General features: G+C 46.9%; 1 protein-coding gene across 3 annotated transcripts in view; it reads right to left on the reverse strand.

Moving 5' to 3' along the window:
- MYO7B (myosin VIIB) overlaps positions 1 to 19,478 on the reverse strand; it is a 93,337-nt gene that overhangs the window by 55,514 nt on the left and 18,345 nt on the right. For all 3 annotated transcript variants that reach the window (XR_014829002.1, XM_021076153.2, XM_084998505.1), the window contains 7 exons: positions 16,109 to 16,222; positions 14,146 to 14,298; positions 12,441 to 12,625; positions 8,229 to 8,350; positions 6,466 to 6,608; positions 4,245 to 4,358; positions 2,634 to 2,787 (listed from right to left, as the gene is read on the reverse strand). Coding sequence is in view for 2 of the 3 variants with exons in the window: in XM_021076153.2 (XP_020931812.2) it covers positions 2,634 to 2,787; positions 4,245 to 4,358; positions 6,466 to 6,608; positions 8,229 to 8,350; positions 12,441 to 12,625; positions 14,146 to 14,298; positions 16,109 to 16,222 (985 nt within the window). In the remaining variant the exon portion in view is untranslated. The remainder of the gene's footprint in view (positions 1 to 2,633; positions 2,788 to 4,244; positions 4,359 to 6,465; positions 6,609 to 8,228; positions 8,351 to 12,440; positions 12,626 to 14,145; positions 14,299 to 16,108; positions 16,223 to 19,478) is intronic.

Genomic DNA, 19,478 nt, shown 5'->3' on the forward strand with positions numbered 1-19,478 from the left:
CCTTTTTTTAAACTTTAAAAAATTGTAAATAGAGCATACAGATTTAAACAAAAAGCAGGGAGTTCCCTTGTGGCTCAGTGGGTTAAGGATCTGGCGTTGTCACTGCTGTGGCTCTGGTTACAGCTGTGGCACAGGTATGATCCCTGACTGAGGAATTTCTGCAGGACACATATGTGTCCAAAAAAACCCCACATAAAACCCAAAGGGATGTTATAGTGGATAATTATTAGGTCAACACTGTGTAACAAACGCTGAAGCCAAAACTCAGAGCCTCACCAACACCCGGAGCTCCCCACAACCTTTCCTGCTCAGACCAGTTCCTCCACAAGAAGCATTCATTCTCCTTGCCTGTATGGAAACCATTTCCTAATTTTCTCTATCTTTTTACTACCTACATATAAATTCCTAAACAGTATTGAATTTTACCTGTTTACCTGTATATCATCTAACTACTTGCATGCCTTCATAGCATTTAATGTTACCTATTTTTATTTTTTTATTTATTTTTAAATTTTACTTATTTAGTTAGTTTGCTTTTTTTTTAGGGTTGCATCGTGGCATAGGGAAGTTCCAGGCTAGGTAGGGGTCGAATCAGAGCTACAGCTGCCAGCCTACACCACAGACACAGCAACGTGGGATCTGCGACCTACACCACAGCCCATGGCATTGCTGGATCCCCAAACCCACTGAGCAAGGCAGGGATTGAACCCGAATCCTCATGGATCCTAGTCGGATTTGTTAACTGCTGAGCCACGAAGGGAACTCCCAATGTTACCTGTTTTTAAATTCTGTGTATTATCTAATTGTCTGCATTCTTTTGCCTGGCTTAATTTCCCCAGTATCACATTTATGATACTCTTCCACGACCTGAAGTCCCCTGCTTATCAGCACTCACTTTTCACTAGCAGAAGTGCCTGGTTTCGTTGATAGACTACATGGTCGCCCAGCTACAACACACCTGGAGTATGTTTTCTTATAAGGTGTGAGACAATGGTTCAAATTCATGTTTTCTATTTGAACACCCAGTTGCTCTGGAACACTTCATTGGAAAATCTGTCTTTTCCTCACTGCTCTATGAATTGGTGTCTTTCATTAGATCTAGAGCCAGAAATCATCTCTTCAATATCATCTATGCCCCCTCCTTCTTCTCTTTTCCTTTAGAGCTCTAGTTAAATGTATACTACATCTTCTCAATGTATCTTCAAGGTCTCCTAATGTCTCTTTTATATTTTCCATCTTTTTGTCCTTCCATGCTGTATACACCTCTGACTTTTCCTCATTTTTCACATTATAAAACTGGCTGCTAAACTCATCCAGTGAATTCTTCATTTTGGTTTTTATTTTATTATTTTTTTTCTTTTTTGGCTGCCCCAGGGCATATAGAGTTCTCAGGCCAGGGATCATATCTGAACTGCAGTTGTGACCTATGTGGCAGCTACAGCAACACAATATTCTTTAAACCGCTGTGCGGGGCCAGGGATGGAGCCTGTGTCCTGGTGCTGCAGAGGCATTGATCCCATTGTGCCACAGCAGGAACTACAGTTTTTATTTTTTTACATCTAGAATTTCTCTGTGATTCCTTTTATTTATTTATTTATTTATTGGCTGCTCCAGGGCATATGGAGTCCCTGGGCCAGGGATTAGATCTGAGCTGCAGTTGTGACCTAAGCTACAGCTGCAGCAATGCCGAATCCTTAACCCACTGTGCCGCACCAGGGATTGAACATGTGTCCCAGTGCTCCCAAGATGCTGCCAATCCCATTGTGCCACAGCAGGAACTCCTATGTATTTCCTTTTAAAACATGTATTGTCACTTTCTTTATGTACTGTCACTTTCTTTTTAAAATTAAAAAAAAATTTTTTTATGGCTGTACCCAAGGTGTGTGGAAGTTCCTGGACCAGGAATTGAAACTGAGCCACAGCTGTGGCAACACCAGATTCTTAACCCACTGAGCGAGCACTTGGATTGAACCCAAATCCTTACAGACACTATGCTGGGTTCTTAACCCACTGAGTCACAGTGGAACTCCACTTTTCCTGAACAGAGCAAGAATAGCTGCTTTGTGGTCTGTGCTCAATAATTTGAAATCTTTGTGGCTCTGTTTCTACTGTCTATTATGTCTGTTAGTTTTTGCCCATGGTATCACCTTTCCTTGTTCCTCTTTATTTTTGGATGCATGCTGGATGGTGAGTTTGAAACTGTTTAAAGAAATAATTTGTAATCTACGTGGATGCTATTTTCTTCCTGAGAGGATTGTCAGTAACTTTTGTCAGGTGCTTGGGGGGCACTAACAAGCCAGGACACCTTAATCCCCAGACCAGCTGGATGCTTGCAAACTGGTTTGCAAATTCACAAGTGGCTTCGCTTACTCTGGTTCACCCTTTGATTCCCAGCCCAAAGTGTGGGGTGATGGACCAGAGTTTTCATTTTTGGAGAGCCCTAGGCCCTGGCATCTTGCCCCTAGCCCCACAAGGCTTCCAAAATCATAGCTAAAATTTTCAATATACTTTTCCAAGACATCGTGACTTCACTGGGCTCTTCAGGTGAGAACCTTCAGGCATTTCTTCCTCCTCTATCCCAGGCCCTCTATTCTTCCTTCCCAGGGGTGTATTTTGGGTGGAAACAGCATTACCCATGAACTCCACGTTCCCCAGGTGGAGAATGGCGGCCAGCAGCTTGCTGAGGTCCCAGTTTTCAGAGTCGGAGAACATGAGGATCTTCATGGCCGAGCGGATATGGGCGTAGTCCTTGGAGTCATTGATGCCCTCACAGGAGGTGCAGTTCCCCTGCAAGATTGGGCGCATCAACTTTTTGGGATCACCCCACCCCCCACCTCCACCATCGTAGGGCCAGCATGGCAGGGACTCAGGCAAAGGCCCCTGGTAAGTGACACATCATAGGCTCTGGATAGATCCTGAGAGCCACCTGGAGGCCCAAGATTAAAAAATACACAAAGCTACTTCCAAAGATGGACTCATGGTGACATAGACACAGAGTGCCTGGGCTTTGCAGCTAGTGCAATGGCACCTGGTAGCTGCGTGTTTATGGCTAAGTCATTCAGCTTCTCTGAGCCTCAATTTACTAGCCATCCATGGTAATGCCTGCCTTACCCTCTGGGGGGCATACCATCAGCTCATTCCTTTAACAAATACTTTTCAAGGCTCACTGTGTGCCACGCCCTGGGCTACGTGTTGTGAATCCAGAAATGGAGAGTTCTGGCCCTGTCCTAGAGGCTATTGCATCTGGGAGGAGAGGCAGAAAGCAAATGACAGTCTCCTAAGCTGTTACAGGTGCTAAGAACAAGGAGCGGCCAGGGCCAGCCCTCCAGGGAACGGGGGAAAAGTTTCATGGAGAAGGCACCTGAGCTGGTCCCACACGCTAAGTTTCATAGCAGCACTGGGGACAGAGGGGTCCAGGCAGAGGGCAGCTGGAGAAAGGCTATGAGATGGGAGGGAGGGGTGGAGGCTGCAGCGAGACTGGGGTCTCAGTTGAGGGGGAGAGGTTGGTGGATGATGGGATCTGCAAGGACTTGGAAACCTTGCCAAGAGCCACAAGGAGCCTGAAATCAGAGACTTAGTCTGTCAGACTTGCTCTGTGAGAGGTCTGTGGGTGGATGATAGAATGGGGGTCAAATCTGGCAAGAGTGGGGATCCAGGAGGAAACTAGCACCATGATCTAGGCAAGAGATGATGAGGTCCTCCAGGCAGAGACATGGGAGGGAGGAGTTAAGCAGAGGGAGGTTCAAGAGGTGGGGCTCATTCATTCCCTTGTCAACAAAGTGCCTGCTTGCACTGCGCTGTTCTGGGGGTGGGGACACAGCCCTGCAAGGCCCCTCCTTTCCTGGAGTTCAAGATCTAGGGCCACCTACAAGGATGGTGATTGGGATGAAATGAGGGAGGAGCTGATAAGTAACCAGGAGCCTTTTGTCCACTGGGACCAAGATAAGATGAGGTTTGTGGGGCAGGACCATGGGCTCAGTGGGAAACAAGGAAGCACACAGACAAGGGTAAGCCTGTGAAAATCCTAAAGTGAATGCCAAACATGGAGTGAGTAGAGTGGAGAATGGCAAAGGGGAGCCCCCAGTCCCTGCCCAGGAGCCCATCCAGAGGCTGGGATTTTTATGAAGCTGTAAACCAAGGATTGAGCAGGAGCTGGCTTTTCTTCCTCTTCCTGACTGTCATCGACAGGTGGGGTGGGAAGAGGAGTGGCGAGAGGGGCAGGGCAAGGGCAGCTCGTTTCTCACCATGGTCAGGTAGTGGTATTCGGAGGGCGTTCCCAGTCCCAGCAGCTTCTTCTCCTCCGCGCTCATTCCCATGAGCATGCAGTAGAAAATGTGGTAGTTCCGCTCTTCTGGGGCCTGGCAGGAAGAGAGTTCCAGAGAGCTTGTAAGCAACTCCCCTGAGGCTTCGAGGCCTCAGAACTGTCCCCTGCTCCCAGTCCTGTCCGGGCTTCCCTCCAAGGGCTCTCAGCCTGAACGGCTCCAGCATTGACCCGAGGGCTGGCCATGCCTTGGTGGCTGTCCTCATCCAAGGCCAGCTCATCCTCCCACTCTGTCAAAGGCCACCATGCCCTTCAAACTGGTCACTCCTAGGTGCTTCCCTGCATCCTTACTCCTCACAGCCCGGAGTTACCAGGGAGGGAGAGTGTCAGAATTCAGACCTGGGCTCTTTACAGTCTACTGTGAAGCCTTCCTATTCACCTCGCTGCCCCCAGAGACTTGACATCCACAGGTTTGCCCAGCTGGGGCTTCTGCATTTTAAAACATTATTTATGAACACATCACCAGTGTAAAATCCAAACAATTCCCAAGTATAGAATGTGAAAGGGTGAAAGTTTCCTTTCACCCCGCCTCCCCGCTCTTCAAATGACCTCTTCTTCCTTGGAAGCATTTGATGGTCTGTGCTCCTTTCTAGGTGTCATTAGTGCATTACTTACAGTATATAAAAGGTTTATTTTGATTTTTTAGGTAAAAACATATTTATTATTCTTCAGCTTCTTCTTTTTTTCCATCTAAACATGACTCTTGGCCTACTGTCTACACTGACACAAACACACTTCCTCATCCTTTTAATTCACTCAGCATTCCACAGTATAGACACACCAAAGTTTTAAAATCCATATCTGGGGAGTTCCCATCGTGGCACAGTGGTTGGCAAATCCGACTAGGAACCATGGGGTTGCGGGTTCGATCCCTGGCCTCGCTCAGTGGGTTGACAATCTGGCGTTGCCATGAGCTGTGGTGTAGGTCGCAGATGTGGCTCAGATCCCGTGTTGCTGTGGCTCTGGCGTAGGCCGGTGGCTGCAGCTCCAATTCGACCCCTAGCCTGGGAACCTCCATATGCCGCGGGAGCGGCCCAAGAAATGGCAAAAAGACCAAAAAAAAAAAAAAAATCCATATCTTAGTATGGACAGAAATTGTTTCTGATCTGCCTTAGAAGTCTACTGTCTATTCTGGTATATATCTTTGAGTAACAAATTCTATGAATCCACCAACCAAGAATTCTATAAATCTTCATGTGTGATGAATCATAAGCTTCTGGAAAGGGCAAATTTTGGAGTCAAAGAGACTCTACCTCCTGGTAGTTCTGTGACCCTGGATAAATTAATTAACTTAGCTGGACTCAGTTTCTTCACCTGTGCAACGGGGAGAAAGGGACCCACCTCTCATGATCGTTGTGACAATCAAATGAGTTAATGCGGGGGAAACCCCTGGCACCAGGCAGGGGTCACTAAAGGTGGGCTTCCTTCTTCAGCCTGCCACAGTGCCCAGGTGTCTGTCCATCCTCACACCCAGCCCCAGTCCTTTTGGTGGCATATTCTTCTTCTGAACCTTCTTGTTTAGTGTGTGGGCATGTGTGTGCTTGCGTGCTCATGTATATATGTATTAGGGGTTATACCATCATTTGAGTGCACCCTAACCCCAAAAAGATTGTGTTAACTCTGCTGATGTGGCTGCCACACTTTGCGATCCTTGTCATCTAGGACTGCCTGTTTGATATGTGGGGCCCAGTGCAAAATGAAAACATGGGCTTCTTGCTAAAAAGTTATTAAGAATTTCAAGATGGTGACAACAGTGCCCTTGTGAGTACAAGGCCCTGGTGACAACACACTTGAAAATACATCCACTCTCAACCAGGGACTGGCCTGGCCTCAGAATTAATTCTAGTAGAGGTGAGGAATAGTAAGCACCAAAGAATGAAGACAATTATACAGATGGAAAATTCAAAACTGAAGATCCTATCATTTCCTTAAATATTGGGGAAGAACCATCATTATCCAGTTCTAGGGGTCCTTGGCCCATGTTGGATCAGGGTTCAATGACAATGAACCTAGTGGGGTCTGGGGAGAAGGAACATAGGGGTGAGATTGACGAAAAGGACCCCTCTTGGAAGCCTCCCTAATCCACTGACTCCCACCCTGGAGGGAGGTTCCCCCAGGACCAGTGCAGCAGGTGGAGGCCTTACCTGCCGACAGACCCGGGATTTCTCCAGGAGAAATTGTTCAATGCGTGCCCCCTTGATCACCCCACTGGAGTTGAAGTAGATGTCAATGTACTTCCCGAAGCGGCTTGAGTTGTCATTTCGGATCGTTTTGGCATTTCCAAAGGCTGGGGGCCAGCAGAGAATGCCCATGATAGGAGCAGAGAAGAGAAAATGTGTTTTTAGAGGGGTCATCTGGGAAGCCTTCTCAGAGGAGGTGGCCAAGCCCAGAACTGAAGGATGGGTAGGATGACATCAGGCAGTGGGGGCAGCTATGGGGTTGCAAAGAGGAAGGCAACATACAGCTAAAAGTTCAGACGTCAGAAATGTCCTTTCATGGAGAGGATTTGGCAGGAGCATAGTTTACAGGAGGGAGGCAGTGGAAGACTGATGGAACCGGTTAGCAGGTGGGGCCAGGAAGCATAGAGGTTTGAATGCCAAGCTAAGAAGTTTGGAATTAATCCCACGGGTGATGGGGAGGCAGGAAACTCTCTGATGGAGTGTGCAGCCAGATTCGCATTTTAGAACGATTGTTCAGGCTGAAGTGTGGAGCCCGGGTTAGAGAAGGTAAGCTTACAGGGAGAGTGACAAAAGATGACACAGGCCAGGGTGAGGATAAAGTTAGACCAAATGGCATTTGGGTTGCAGCATGATCCCAAGTGAATTCTGTAGAGCTATTTCTGCAAGCTGTTATGAAGTGATTGCATTAAGAAAGATCTTGGTGGAGTTCCCCATTGTGGCTCAGCAGGTTATGAACCCAACTAGTATCTATGAAGATGTGGGTTCGATCCCTGGCCTTGCCCAGTGGGTTAAGAATCCAGTGTTGCCATGAACTGTGGTGTGGATTGCAGACATGGCTTGGATCCCATGTTGCTGTGATTGTGGCATAGGCCAACAGCTGCAGCTCTGATTTGATTTCTAGGCTGGGAACTTCCATATGCCACAGGTGTGGCCATAAAAGCAAAAAAAAAAAAAAAAAAAAGGGACCCCTTTGTGTACACATCCTCACTCTCTCACACATAATTGAAGGTCTGGCTACTTTCATTAACATAATGCCTTTGGGATCCTTCCATATATCAGTAATCCACTCCCAGTATTTCCCAAATTGATTTCATCTTGGAGTCCTTTTTAAAAGGAATACTTTATCTGGAATCTAATATATAGCACATATGAACCTTTCCACAGAAAGGAAAATCATGGGCATGGAGAACAGACTTGTGGTTGCCAAGGAGGGAGGGAATGGGATGGACTGGGAATTTGGGGTTAATAGATGCAAACTATTGCCTTTGGAATGGATAAGCAATGAGATCCTGCTGTATAGCACTGGGAACTATATCTAGTCACTTGCGATGGGGCATGATAATGTGAGAAAAATGAATGTATATATGTAAGTGTGACTGGTCACCTTGGTATGTAGTAGAAAATTGACAGAACACTGTAAACCAGCTATAATGGGAAAAAATTAAAATAATTTAAAAATTTATTAAAAAAATAAAAGGAATACTTGCTAAGATCTCCATGGAAACACACTTATAAAAGTTTACAAGGCCATTGGTCTTTCTTCTCTGGCTTCCCAGGAGTTCCCACACTACCATCCACCCCATCCTTGTCTTTTGCATCCTGAAGAATCCCAAGAAGTCACTGAAAGCATATGGCCTATTCTGTCCTTCCCCACCAGTACCCACTGGCAGGAAGATGCCAGCCTGCAGGGTCTGGGAAGGAGACTGGTCCCATGAGTGACAGCTTACCTTCCAGGATGGGGTTGGCCTCCAGGACCTGCTGCTCAATCCATGAATGCTGGCCACTGATGGTGGCCAGGAACTGCAGGATGAGCTTGGTGGTCTCCGTCTTACCAGCTCCAGACTCGCCACTGCAAAGAGGGTGTGTAGGCAGGTTGGTCAATAGAACAACTATTTTTCAATACCTCTCAACTCTCCTGCAAACCCACCCCTGGCCCACTTTCTGGGCCAGTCTGAACAAGGATGGCCTCTCCCTGTGCAGAATTCCCACCACATTTGCCCTGAAGTCCCCTGTGCATCTCAGACTGCCTACTTTGTATTATTAGTGTATTCATCCTTTCTTCCCTGCTCAGCTTTGCAGGCATGGTTCTATCTGGTTCATTCGAGGGTCCCTGGCACTGGGCTCAGTCACCACAGAGGGATGAATGAGACCAGGTGACACAATGCCTTGAGGTAACCTTTTCTCTGTGAGCAGTGAGGTCATGCTGGCCAGAGGAGAAACTGCATCAGTCCTTTGGGAAAGCGATCTAGCATAGGTATTAAAACCCTTCAGAATTACCCTGCCTTTAGTCTGAGGAAAGTATTCTAAAATCAGAGAAAGCCTTCTCCACAAAGCTTCCTGCTCATTAAAGCATTATTTATTTACCCTTGCAATTATAGAAAATTGGAAGTAACATCAGTGGGGGAATTAGTCATGGTCCAGCTAGTCAGAGAACATTGTGCAGCTACTTAATCTAAGTCTACACAGAGCCTGCAGTAACATGAGCAATGCTTACTGGTTAAGTGAAGTGACAAATGTTGGTACTATTCAGTATAATTTTTTTTAGGGCTGCACCTGCAGCATGTGGAAATTTCCAGGGTTTGGATCGAATCAGAGCTGCAGCTGAGGCCTAAGCGACGAGCCACAGCAACACCAGATCTGAGCCACATTCTCCACCTACACTGCAGCTCATGGCAACACAGGATCCTTAACACACTGAGCAAGGCCAGGGATCAAACCTGCATCCTCATGGATACTAGTTGGGTTCTTAACCCGCTGAGCCACAATGGGAATTCTGCTACTCAGCATAATTTTAACCAAGCAGTAGAGGAAGCCATTTCTTCCAAAAATGTCTAGCCATTTTTTCCCCTGAGAATATTTTCCTGAAATTTTCTAAAATTCTCGTAGTGAATGCATATTAATTTCATAATGATGAAATATGAAAGGCATTTTAAAAAATTACTTAGGATGGTGGAAGGCCATGATGGAGGAGTAGGAGACAAGACCATGAGCTCACCTCCTTCTGTGGACACATCAAAGTTACAAATATTTACAGAGAAAGTATTGAAGCCAAAACTTGAAAGACTAGTGGAAAAGAACTTCTATAACTAAATGCATAAAGAAGAAGCCAGTGACATTGGTAAGAGGGGCAGAGATGCAGTTTAGTCAAGACCCACAAACAGGAGGATAATTACAATTGCAGAGATTCCCCTCAAGGATCAAGCGGTCTGAGCCTCACATCGGGCTCCCCAGCCTTGGGGACCTGAACTGGGAAGATGGGCCCCCAGAATATTTGGCTCTGAAGGCCAGTGGGGCTTAACTTTAAGAAAAGCCAAAGGGTGTGGAAGCTAGAGACTCTACTTTTTTTTTTTTTTTTTTTTTTTTGTCTTTTGTCTTTTTATGCCTGCACCCATGGCATATGGAGGTTCCCAGGCTAGGGGTCTAATCAGAGCTGTAGCCGTTGGCCTACACCAGAGCCATAGCAACACCAGATCTGAGCCACATCTGTGACCTACACCACAGCTCACAGCAACGCCGGATCCTTAACCCTCTGAGCGAGGCCAGGGATCGAACCCACAACCTCATGGTTCCTAGTCAGATTTGTTTTCGCTGCGCCGCGATGGGGACTCCTGAGACTCCACTCTCAAAGGGCATACCTGCAGCAACCTCACACATTTAAAAGGAGCCTGGGTCAGCCTGACCTTCTGATTTTGGAAAGTCTCTCAGAGAGGCAGGGGGTAACTATAGCTCATCCTGAGGACAGACACTGGCAGCAGACATTTTGGAGAGCCTGTTCCACCACGTGGACACTGGTGCTGGCAAGTACCAGTTTGGAATCCTTCCTCTAGCTCATTAGCACTGGAACACAGCCCCACCCACCAGCCTTTTGGCTCCAGTGCTGGCACACCCCAGACCAAGCGACTAGTAGAACAGAGATACAACCCCACCCACCAGCAGGTCTGTTGCTTTAAGACCCCCAGAGCACACAGCTGCCTTAGGACCTGGCTCTGTCCACCAGAGGACCCAGAACCCAGCCTCACCCACCAGTGAGCTGGCACTAGCCCCAGGAACCCCTGGGCCATAGCCCCCACTCACTACAAGGCCAACAACAACCTTGGAAAGCCCCAGGACCTGTTTACCAGCTGGTCAACACCAACTCTGAGACACGGTGGGAACCCAATTCTGTTCGCCAATGAGCCAGCACTAGCCCAAGGATACCCTGAAATCCAGCCCCACTCACCTTTACCAACAAGCCAAAGCCAGATTTGGGACACCTCAGATCCTGCAACTAGCCATGTCAGGAGCTGGCCCCACCTAACAACAGGTCAACACTAGGTCTGAGACTCCGGGGCCCATAACACCCCTTCCAGAACCCTGCCCTGCTCACTACTGTGAGCCAGCTGCCTTTGTGACCTGGTCTCCCCCACCAGCTGCCAGCAGCCTTTGTGAAAGTTAGGGCTGGCAACAAACCAGACCAGGAGCCAGCCACGCTTAGGAGACCACCCTCAGCAGTCAGCCCATCACAACAGAAGAATCCATGTAGCCCACATAGGGGGCACCCTAGAGCAAATAGCTCTGGGAACAGAGAGCAGTGGGCTGCTGGGATGCATCTGACATCTCCTACAAATATATATATAAGGGGGGGAGAGGGAGGGAGAGAGGGAAAGAGAGAGGGAGAGAGGGAGAGTACAATGTATAAACCTCACAGTAACCACAAACCAAAAAATCTATAATAGCTACACATAAAGAAAAAAAAGAAGGGGATCCAGACATAACACTAAAGATGGTCATCGAATCACAATGGAAGAGAACAGAAGAGGAAGAAAGGGGTAAAAAGGAACGCAATTAGCAAAAATGTCAATAAGTACATACGTATCAAATAATGACTTTACATGTAAATAGACTGAATTATATATACAATGAAGTATTACTCAGCCATAACAAAGAATGAAATCTTGCCATTTGCTACAACATGGATGAACTTTGAGGGTATCATGCTAAGAGAAATAAGTTGGAGGAGACAGATGCTATAAGATTTCACTTATATGTGAAATCTAAACAAAACAAAACAAATGAACAAACAAAACATAAACAGAATTATGGAGACATAGGACAAAGAGGGGCCTGAGGGGAGGGGCCGGGGGAGGAAAGACATAGTTGAGAGAGATTAGGAAGGACAAAATTTCAGTTGCAAAATAAATGAATCACAGGTATGAAATGCACAGTGTGGGGAATATAGTCAGTAACTAAATCATATCTTTGTGATGACATTTTGTAACTAGACTTAGCAGTTACAGAAAAAAAATCACTATATTGTGTAATAGGAACTAATTGTAGATTTATGGATCAATTATATTTCAAAAGGAAACAAACAAACAAAATCATAAAAAAAGATCAGATTTGCAGTTACCAGAGGTGGGGGTGGGGAGACACTGAATTGGATACAGTCAGTCAAAAGGTACAAACTTCCAGTTATAAGATAAATAAGTACTAGGGAAGAAATGCACAACATGAGAAGTATAATTAACCCTACTGTATGTTATATACAAAAATTGTTAAGAGAGCAAATCCTAAGAATTCTCATCACACACACAAACCTTGTTTTCTATTTCTTTACTTAAAAAAATAATTTTTTTTTTTTTTTTGGTTTTTTTAGGGCCACGCCTGCGGCATATGGAAATTCCTGAGCTAGCAGTCAAACTGGAGCTGCAGCTACAGGCCTGTACCACAGCCACAGCAACGCTGGGATCTGAGCTGCATCTGCAACCTACACCACAGCTTGCAGCAATGCCGGACCCACTGAGTGAGGCCAGAGATTGAACCTGCATCCTCATGGATACTAGTCAGGTTTTTAACCCACTGACCACAACGGGAATTCCCATTTCTTTACATTTGTATCTATATGAGACGATGGATGCTCACTAAACTTACTATGGTCATCACAATAATCAGGACCTCACCTGATAATGCAGCACTGGTCCCTCTTGTTCTTCTTCATGTTGAAGTAGCAGCTGTTGGCGATGGCAAAGATGTGTGGCGGCAGCTCCCCTACGTGGCGGTTGTAGTACAGCTGTATCTGCTCCACGGTGTAAAGGGGTAGCACCTGGAATGGGTTCACCGCCACCAGGATGGAGCCTGTGTACGTCTGGGGAAGGGAGGAGCTGGTTAGTGGCCTTCACTCTGAGGATCAGCACTGCCTGGCCCTGACCTTGGCCCTGAGAGCCACCAGGACTAACTGACTCTGGTCAGGAGGCGGGGACTGATTTGGGGTCGAGAGATGAGACACTCAGCTGCTCAGGTCCCACCTCTGGAAAAATAAGGGTTTTCACCAGGAATGAGAGTTCTGGGGACAGAGGAGCATTCACAGGAGCATTAAATGAGGGGGTCATGGTTAATGTTTGGCGTCTTGTCCGGTATCTAGAAAAAGCTCAATAAAAATTGACTGAATGTGTCTTCACTTGCCTTCCCCATGAGGGTGGGCAACAACGGTAGCCCTCATGGATGCCCCCTACCCCTGAGACCCTAGTTCAGGTTCACCTGCTCATCAGGAGCCTTCCTGGGCCTGCCTGCCCCTCTAGGGTGGGACAGGGACAGCCATCTCTAGAGTCATGTAAGGATCCATGTCATCGTTTTCATTTTAGTAAAGGAGAGGACAATCTCCCTGGCTCAGGACTATGACAGCCAGATAAATGAATGCTAGCAAAATCCCACATTGCTGTGGCCCTGGCATAGGCCAGCAGCTACAGCTCCAATTGGACCCCTAGCCTGGGAACCTCCATATGCTGCATGAAGCGGCCCTAGAAAAGACAAAAAAAAAAAAAAAAAAAAAAAAGAACGCTAACAAAGCTCTTTGGGAAGGACAAACTGCAATTCAGTTTAGCTTATTGCTGTTATCAGTTCCAGGAGCTAAGCCATCCTCAGCCACAGTGGACTCAGAGTGCCCTGTCCCCAGGAGGCCTCCTCCTTCTCTGTTTGGGGCCCCTTGCTCATTTCCCACTCCTCCTCCTCAGAGCATCCCAGGAGAAGGGCTGGGCAGAGGTCAATGAGCTGCCTCTCCTAGTGAGAGGCCCGGGCAGGGGTTAATGTCCCCGAGTCACAGCCACTCAAGGCAGAGCTGGTATCAGTGCTAGAATATCACTGCTCCTGGGAAGTCTGCATTAGAACAGAGATGCGAACCTTCTATCCACTGCTAGGCTTTGGAAGAAGGACCCACATCTCCCTACCCAGCCCTCCTGGTCATCACAACTCACTACATAGGAAGACAGGGGTCTTCTGCCTGGTGACCCTGTCTCCACCACATACCTAGGAAGGGACTGGGTAGAAGATGACTCCCCATGGCCTCCAGTCCACTCGACCATCAGAACAGGCCTTCTGTTCAACCACAGGTGAAAGGAAGAGGAAGCACTAATTGGGCACCTACTGTGTGTCAGGCACTGTGCTGACATGCTGCAGGTCAGCTTTTTGCACCCTTGAGGGCTTATATCCCCCTGCATCTTTCAGACTGGGGAGCAGAGATTGATAAACAGCCTAGCTCACTCACAATGTGAGGGCGTGGGGAGTGGGGACCAAACCAGCTGTGCCCAGTGCATGGTTTGCTTCCCCAGCCAGGTCAGCATATGTGGCCTGAGCCCACTGAGGGAGACCACGTGGCCAGGGGGGACTCACGTAGATTTTGTGCTGTTGGTAGCGGATCAGGAGGTTGTGCACCATGCCTGCCTCGTTCAGGTCCCCCAGGCGGATCATGTCATCCACGCCCTCAGCCGAGTTGGGGTGCATGGGGCTGAGAGTGTCAAGGTCCCCTGCTTGGATCCAGTGTTCCTGGAACAAAGGGCACATTCTCCTGAGCAGTGGCCTCTGCCTGGGACATCTCCTCCACGTCCTCAACAGATCTGCCAAGCTGGTGGCCAGAGCCTGGCCAGAGTCGGTTTGTGGTGAAGGGCAAGGGATGGGGTCAATCCGTGGGTGGAGTCAGCATGTGTCTAGGGCAGGGGTCAGTGTATGCTGGGGCTAAGGGTGAACTTCAGATCAGGGTAGGCGGAGCTTGCAGCCAGGAGTTAGATTTGGGATAATCTGTGACTGGGATCGGGACAGTTTGCAATTGGGGGCTTCACAGATGGCTGTAATAAAAATGTGCAAGTAAAAGCGATTTTTTAATTTTTTAATGGCATTGCAGACAATCCAGCGGCAGCGAGAGGCGTGAGTAGGGAAGATGGCAGGGACAGTAGCAGGAAAAAACACTGAGTTAAAGGTACAGGAAGAGAGTAGTAATGAGACGTGGGAGCGCACTGAACAAATAAAGTAAAACACCCAGGCCCCCAAGGCGGCAGCTCATCCTGAAATGTCACAATCTGTAGCTCTCTGACACCAAACATTCCAGGGCACCAAAAGTGGTGGAAAAGTTGACAGCAGCGAACTAGAGGCGAGCTGAAGTGCACCGTGATGAGGCTGAAGAAAGGCCTGTGCGCCGAAAAAATTAAGGGGAAAAGGAGAGGAGAGAGGAAGTCCGATACGGCTGGGAAGGACGGGTTGTGTGGGAAGGCACACTGCGCCAGGCGCTGCGGAGGCTGGGGGCCAGGCGGAGAGGAGGCACAGCCCCGACCCCACGCGCCATGGAAAGTGGCGGCGGGCGCAGCCCTCCACGTGTGCCGCGAGCAGCGCACCCCCCAACTCCGCCCCACGCCATCACACAGCAGCTGGCGATCAGGACTCCCAGGTCCTAGATCCCAGTCCTGGGGGTGGGCGCGGGGCCAGGTCGCCTGTGGGTTTTCGAGTCTGCAGCGCGGTGCTCAGAAGGAATGCGTGGGACATCCCATCACTGGGAGGCCGGGCCGGCCGCAGGCTGCAGAGCCAAGGGTGCAGGCTGGGTGGGATCGGGCAGGCTGAGAGGGAGGCCTGGGGGCTAAGTGAGCCGGAGGGGATTAAAAAAAAAACGGGACATTTTTGCAAGTAGAAGATACTATTGTTAATATTTCACTGGCTTCCTTACTATGGGGCTCACAGGTCATAGTCTGGAATTTTCTCCTCGGAAGCCAAGGCTCCATGTGTCTCACTCTGCAGCCCCTCAGCAAAGAGGGCTGCCTGAGGACTTCAGTGGCCAGCTGGACCGCTCACTCTGCATGTCTGCATGCCCTTCTCCACTGCCTATCTCCTGCCTCACCCCTGCCCCCCAGGTGACTGAGCTGGCCCCCCTGGCAGGTCTCTTTGAGTTTCCTACCTTTTCATCTGGGCTGCTTTGGGCCTCCCCTCCAAGCATCTTTCTTGTCTTCCCTTCCCTCCTTCTTGTCCTTCCTGCTCCCCCTCTTTTACTCTGTAAACAAACTCCCTGCCCTCCCCTCCTCTCTGCCACAGCCCCTTTCCCACTTCACTCTTTCCTGCTCCCCTAGTTTTCTGTCTGCCAACTTGCTCCTGACTTCTTCACTATAGAAATAGTTCCCAAGACGGACACACCCAGTGTTCACCATGATGGGCCTTCCCTGTGGTCTGTCCTGCCACATAGATCCCAGACTTGGGCTCTGGGACCCCTGGTGTTGGCAAGCAGCATCAGAGAAGGGAGGAGGCTCAGGGCCCTGGAGGGGTGAGGGTGGGGCTGAGAAGGCTGAGCCTCTTAGGAGGGCATGGCCATACTCACCTTGCCCTCATCATCTTCAACCAAGATCTTGCCAGGCTTGGTTTCTTTGACGATGCCTCCAATGGCCACACTGATCTTGTTGGCAGAGGTGGGGTTCAGCCACACGTGGTCACCCTGGAGGACAGAGAACATGACTGTCAGATTCTCACTCTATCCCTTTTCTGATCAAGACTTACCTCCCCTGGGGGCTGTCCCTTCCAACCAAGAAACCCCAAGGTGGCTGGGGCATCCTATCTCCAATTGTCCTCTCCCTTTTCCTCCTCCTTCTTCTTTTTCATCTTCCCTTTCTCCTAACCCACTCTCCCCCACCCAGTTCTTTCTTGTCCTTGCCAGGATGTTAATGGGAGGTGGAAGGGAAAGCTTCCCTGGCCTAGCTTGGTTCTAAGAAATAACAAGATGTTTTTGCAGGAAAGGGTCCCTCTGTGAGGTAGAAAAACAGAGTTTTTGCTTTGTGACCAGCCCATAGTACCCAAGCCCATGGGCTGGGGAAAAGCAAAGACTAAAATCTCACTGGATTTCTGCTTGGCCTGCCACATGGCATTGATTGACATGAACTTCCTTCTGATCCAAGAAAGCTCACCCCACTTGAAGAGGAGCAATCCAAAAGGAACAAGCACAGATCCACATGCAAAGATACTGAAATTCAAAAGGAAATTTGAAGTGGTGAGTAACACTCACCAGGGAAAGCAAATGAACTGCCACAGAGCAGTGGAAAGTTGTGCCCTAGTAATGCACCATCATTTCCAAAAATCAGAAATTAGATACTGAAACAACTGAAAAGGATGAGATGTGAACTGATAGAGCTCAGGAAACGGTGGAAAAGAAATAATTTACGGACCAGAAATGAAAGCAAAACTGGAAACAACTACAGGGGAATAAGCACTGCTAAAATCATGGTAACAATCATAGACGACAGAGGAAGTTCCCTTGTGGTGCATTGGGATAGGGATCTGGAATTGTCACTGCAGCAGCCACTGCTGTGGTGCAGATTTGATTCCAGGCCTGGGAACTTCCACATGCTGCAGGCATGGCAAAAACAAATGAACAAAAAAATCAAACATATAAGACAAGAGGAGAAAAGTGAGGAAAATGACACAGAAATTTAAAATTAGGATTAAAAAGAAAAGGATAGTTATGGAAGACAGGCGAAAATACAAATAACTGAAGTGCCTAAAGAAGAAAACTAGAGGAAAAAAATCCAGAAAAATTATTATTGTTATTTTGATTTTTATAAACAGTTTCTTTTTTTTTTTTTACCTTTTATTTATTTTTTTTCTACTGTATAGCATGGTGACCCAGTTATACATACATGTATATATTCTTTTTTCTCACATTACATGTTCCATCATAAGTGACTAGACAGCGTTCCCAGTGCCACACAGCAGGATCTCATTGCTAATCCATTCCAAAGGCAATAGTCTGCATCTATTAACCACAAGCTCCCAGTCCATCCCACCCCCTCCCCCCTTGGCAACCACAAGTCTATTCTCCAAGTCCATGATTTTCTTTTCTGTGGAAATGCTCCTTTGTGCCGTATATTAGATTCCAGATATGAGTGATATCATATGGTATTTGTCTTTCTCTTTCTGACTTACTTCACTCAGTATGAGAGTCTCTAGATCCATCCATGTTGCTGCAAATGGCATTATTTTGTTTTTTTATGGCTGAGTAGTATTCCATTGTGTATATCAGAAAAATTATTTAAAGATATAATTCAAGACAGCTTTCCAAAAATTAGTGAAGCCTATAGATTGAACATATACCAGGTACTAGGAAACAATGACAAAGTAAAACCAACTCTAGGACATACACTAGTCAAGGTTATTTGACTTCAAAAATAAAGAAATAATTTTTTGAGATGTAGGCAGAGAAAAGCCAAGTTCACTTACAAGGAGAAAATTCAGGACAAATTCAAATCATGTATGAGAGCAGAACAACTTCTACAAAGATCTCGGGAAAAGAGCACTAGAGCTATTAGGATGGTCATTATAAAAATAACAGAAAATAACCAGTGTTAGGATGTAGAGTAATTGGAACCCTTGCACACTATTGATGAGAATGCAAAATGATGCAGCCACTGGGGAAAGCAATATGAAGGTTCCTCAAAAAATTAAAAATAGAATCACCATATGATCCAGCAATCCCACGTCTGGATATATATCCAAAGAAATTCAAAGTAGGATCTCAAAGACATATTTGCCATCCCACTTTCATTGCAGCATTATTCGACTATTCATAATAGCAAGAGGTAAAAGCAACCCAAATGTCCACTGGCATATGGACAAATAAACAGAAATGTAGTCTATAAGTCATTCCTCAAAACACTTGGGGTATTGATTCCAGGAGCCCCTGCAGATACCAAAATCCATGAATGCTCAAGTGCCTTATAGAAAATAGCATAGCACAATGAGTACTATACACAACGGAATATTATGCAGCCTTAAAAAGAAGGAAATCCTCTCTTGTGCTACAGTGTAAATGGACCTCAAGGATATTATACAAGGTAAGAGAAGTCAGTCACAGAAGGACAAATGCTGTATGATTCCACTCATAAAGTATCTAAAACAGTCAAAAATCATAGAAACAGAAAGTAGAAAGGTGGTTGTCAGGGGCTGGAGGAGGAGGGAGGGAAAAAAATGTTCAATGAGTGTAGAGTTTCAAGAGTGCAAGATGAAAATGCTTTCAGATATTTTGCACAGCAATGTGAAAATACCTAACAATACTAATTGTACATTTAAGAATGGTTAAGACAGTAAATTTAATGTTATGTGTTTTTTACTACAATTTAAAACAATAGAAAAAATCCAATAATTTTTTATCCAGACAAACTGTCATTCTAGCTTAAAGAGATCAAACTTTTTTAAGATAGTTAGGGGACAAACTTGTCAACAGTACAAAGAATGAAAATAGGTCCACACCAACACACATGATCATGAAGTGTCAAAATGCTTAGAACAAAGAAAAGATTACAAATGCTTTCAGAGTGAAAAATGTTTTATGCCAAGGCTCAAGAATTAGAATGGTATAAGACTTTTTTTTTTTTTTTTTTTGTCTTTTTGCAATTTCTTGGGCCATTCCCGCGGCATATGGAAATTCCCAGGCTAGGGGTCTAATAGGAGCTGTAGCCACAGGCCTACGCCACAGCCACAGCAATGCAGGATCGGAGCTGTGTCTGCAACATACACCACAGCTCATGGCAACACCGGATCCTTAACCCACTGAGCAAGGCCAGGGATCAAACCTGCAACCTCATGGTTCCTAGTCGGATTCATTAACCACTGAGCCACGACAGGAACTCCAGTATAAGACTTCTTAATAGCAATGCTGGAAACCAGAAGGAGTACAATTCTTCACGCTTTTCAGGGACAAT

The sequence above is a fragment of the Sus scrofa genome, chromosome 15 (genome assembly GCF_054392235.1).
Source record: "Sus scrofa isolate SSC_HxYL_T2T_F1_AM1 chromosome 15, Sscrofa_HxYL_maternal_Yorkshire_Landrace_v2.0, whole genome shotgun sequence".
NCBI classification, from domain to species: domain Eukaryota; kingdom Metazoa; phylum Chordata; class Mammalia; order Artiodactyla; family Suidae; genus Sus; species Sus scrofa.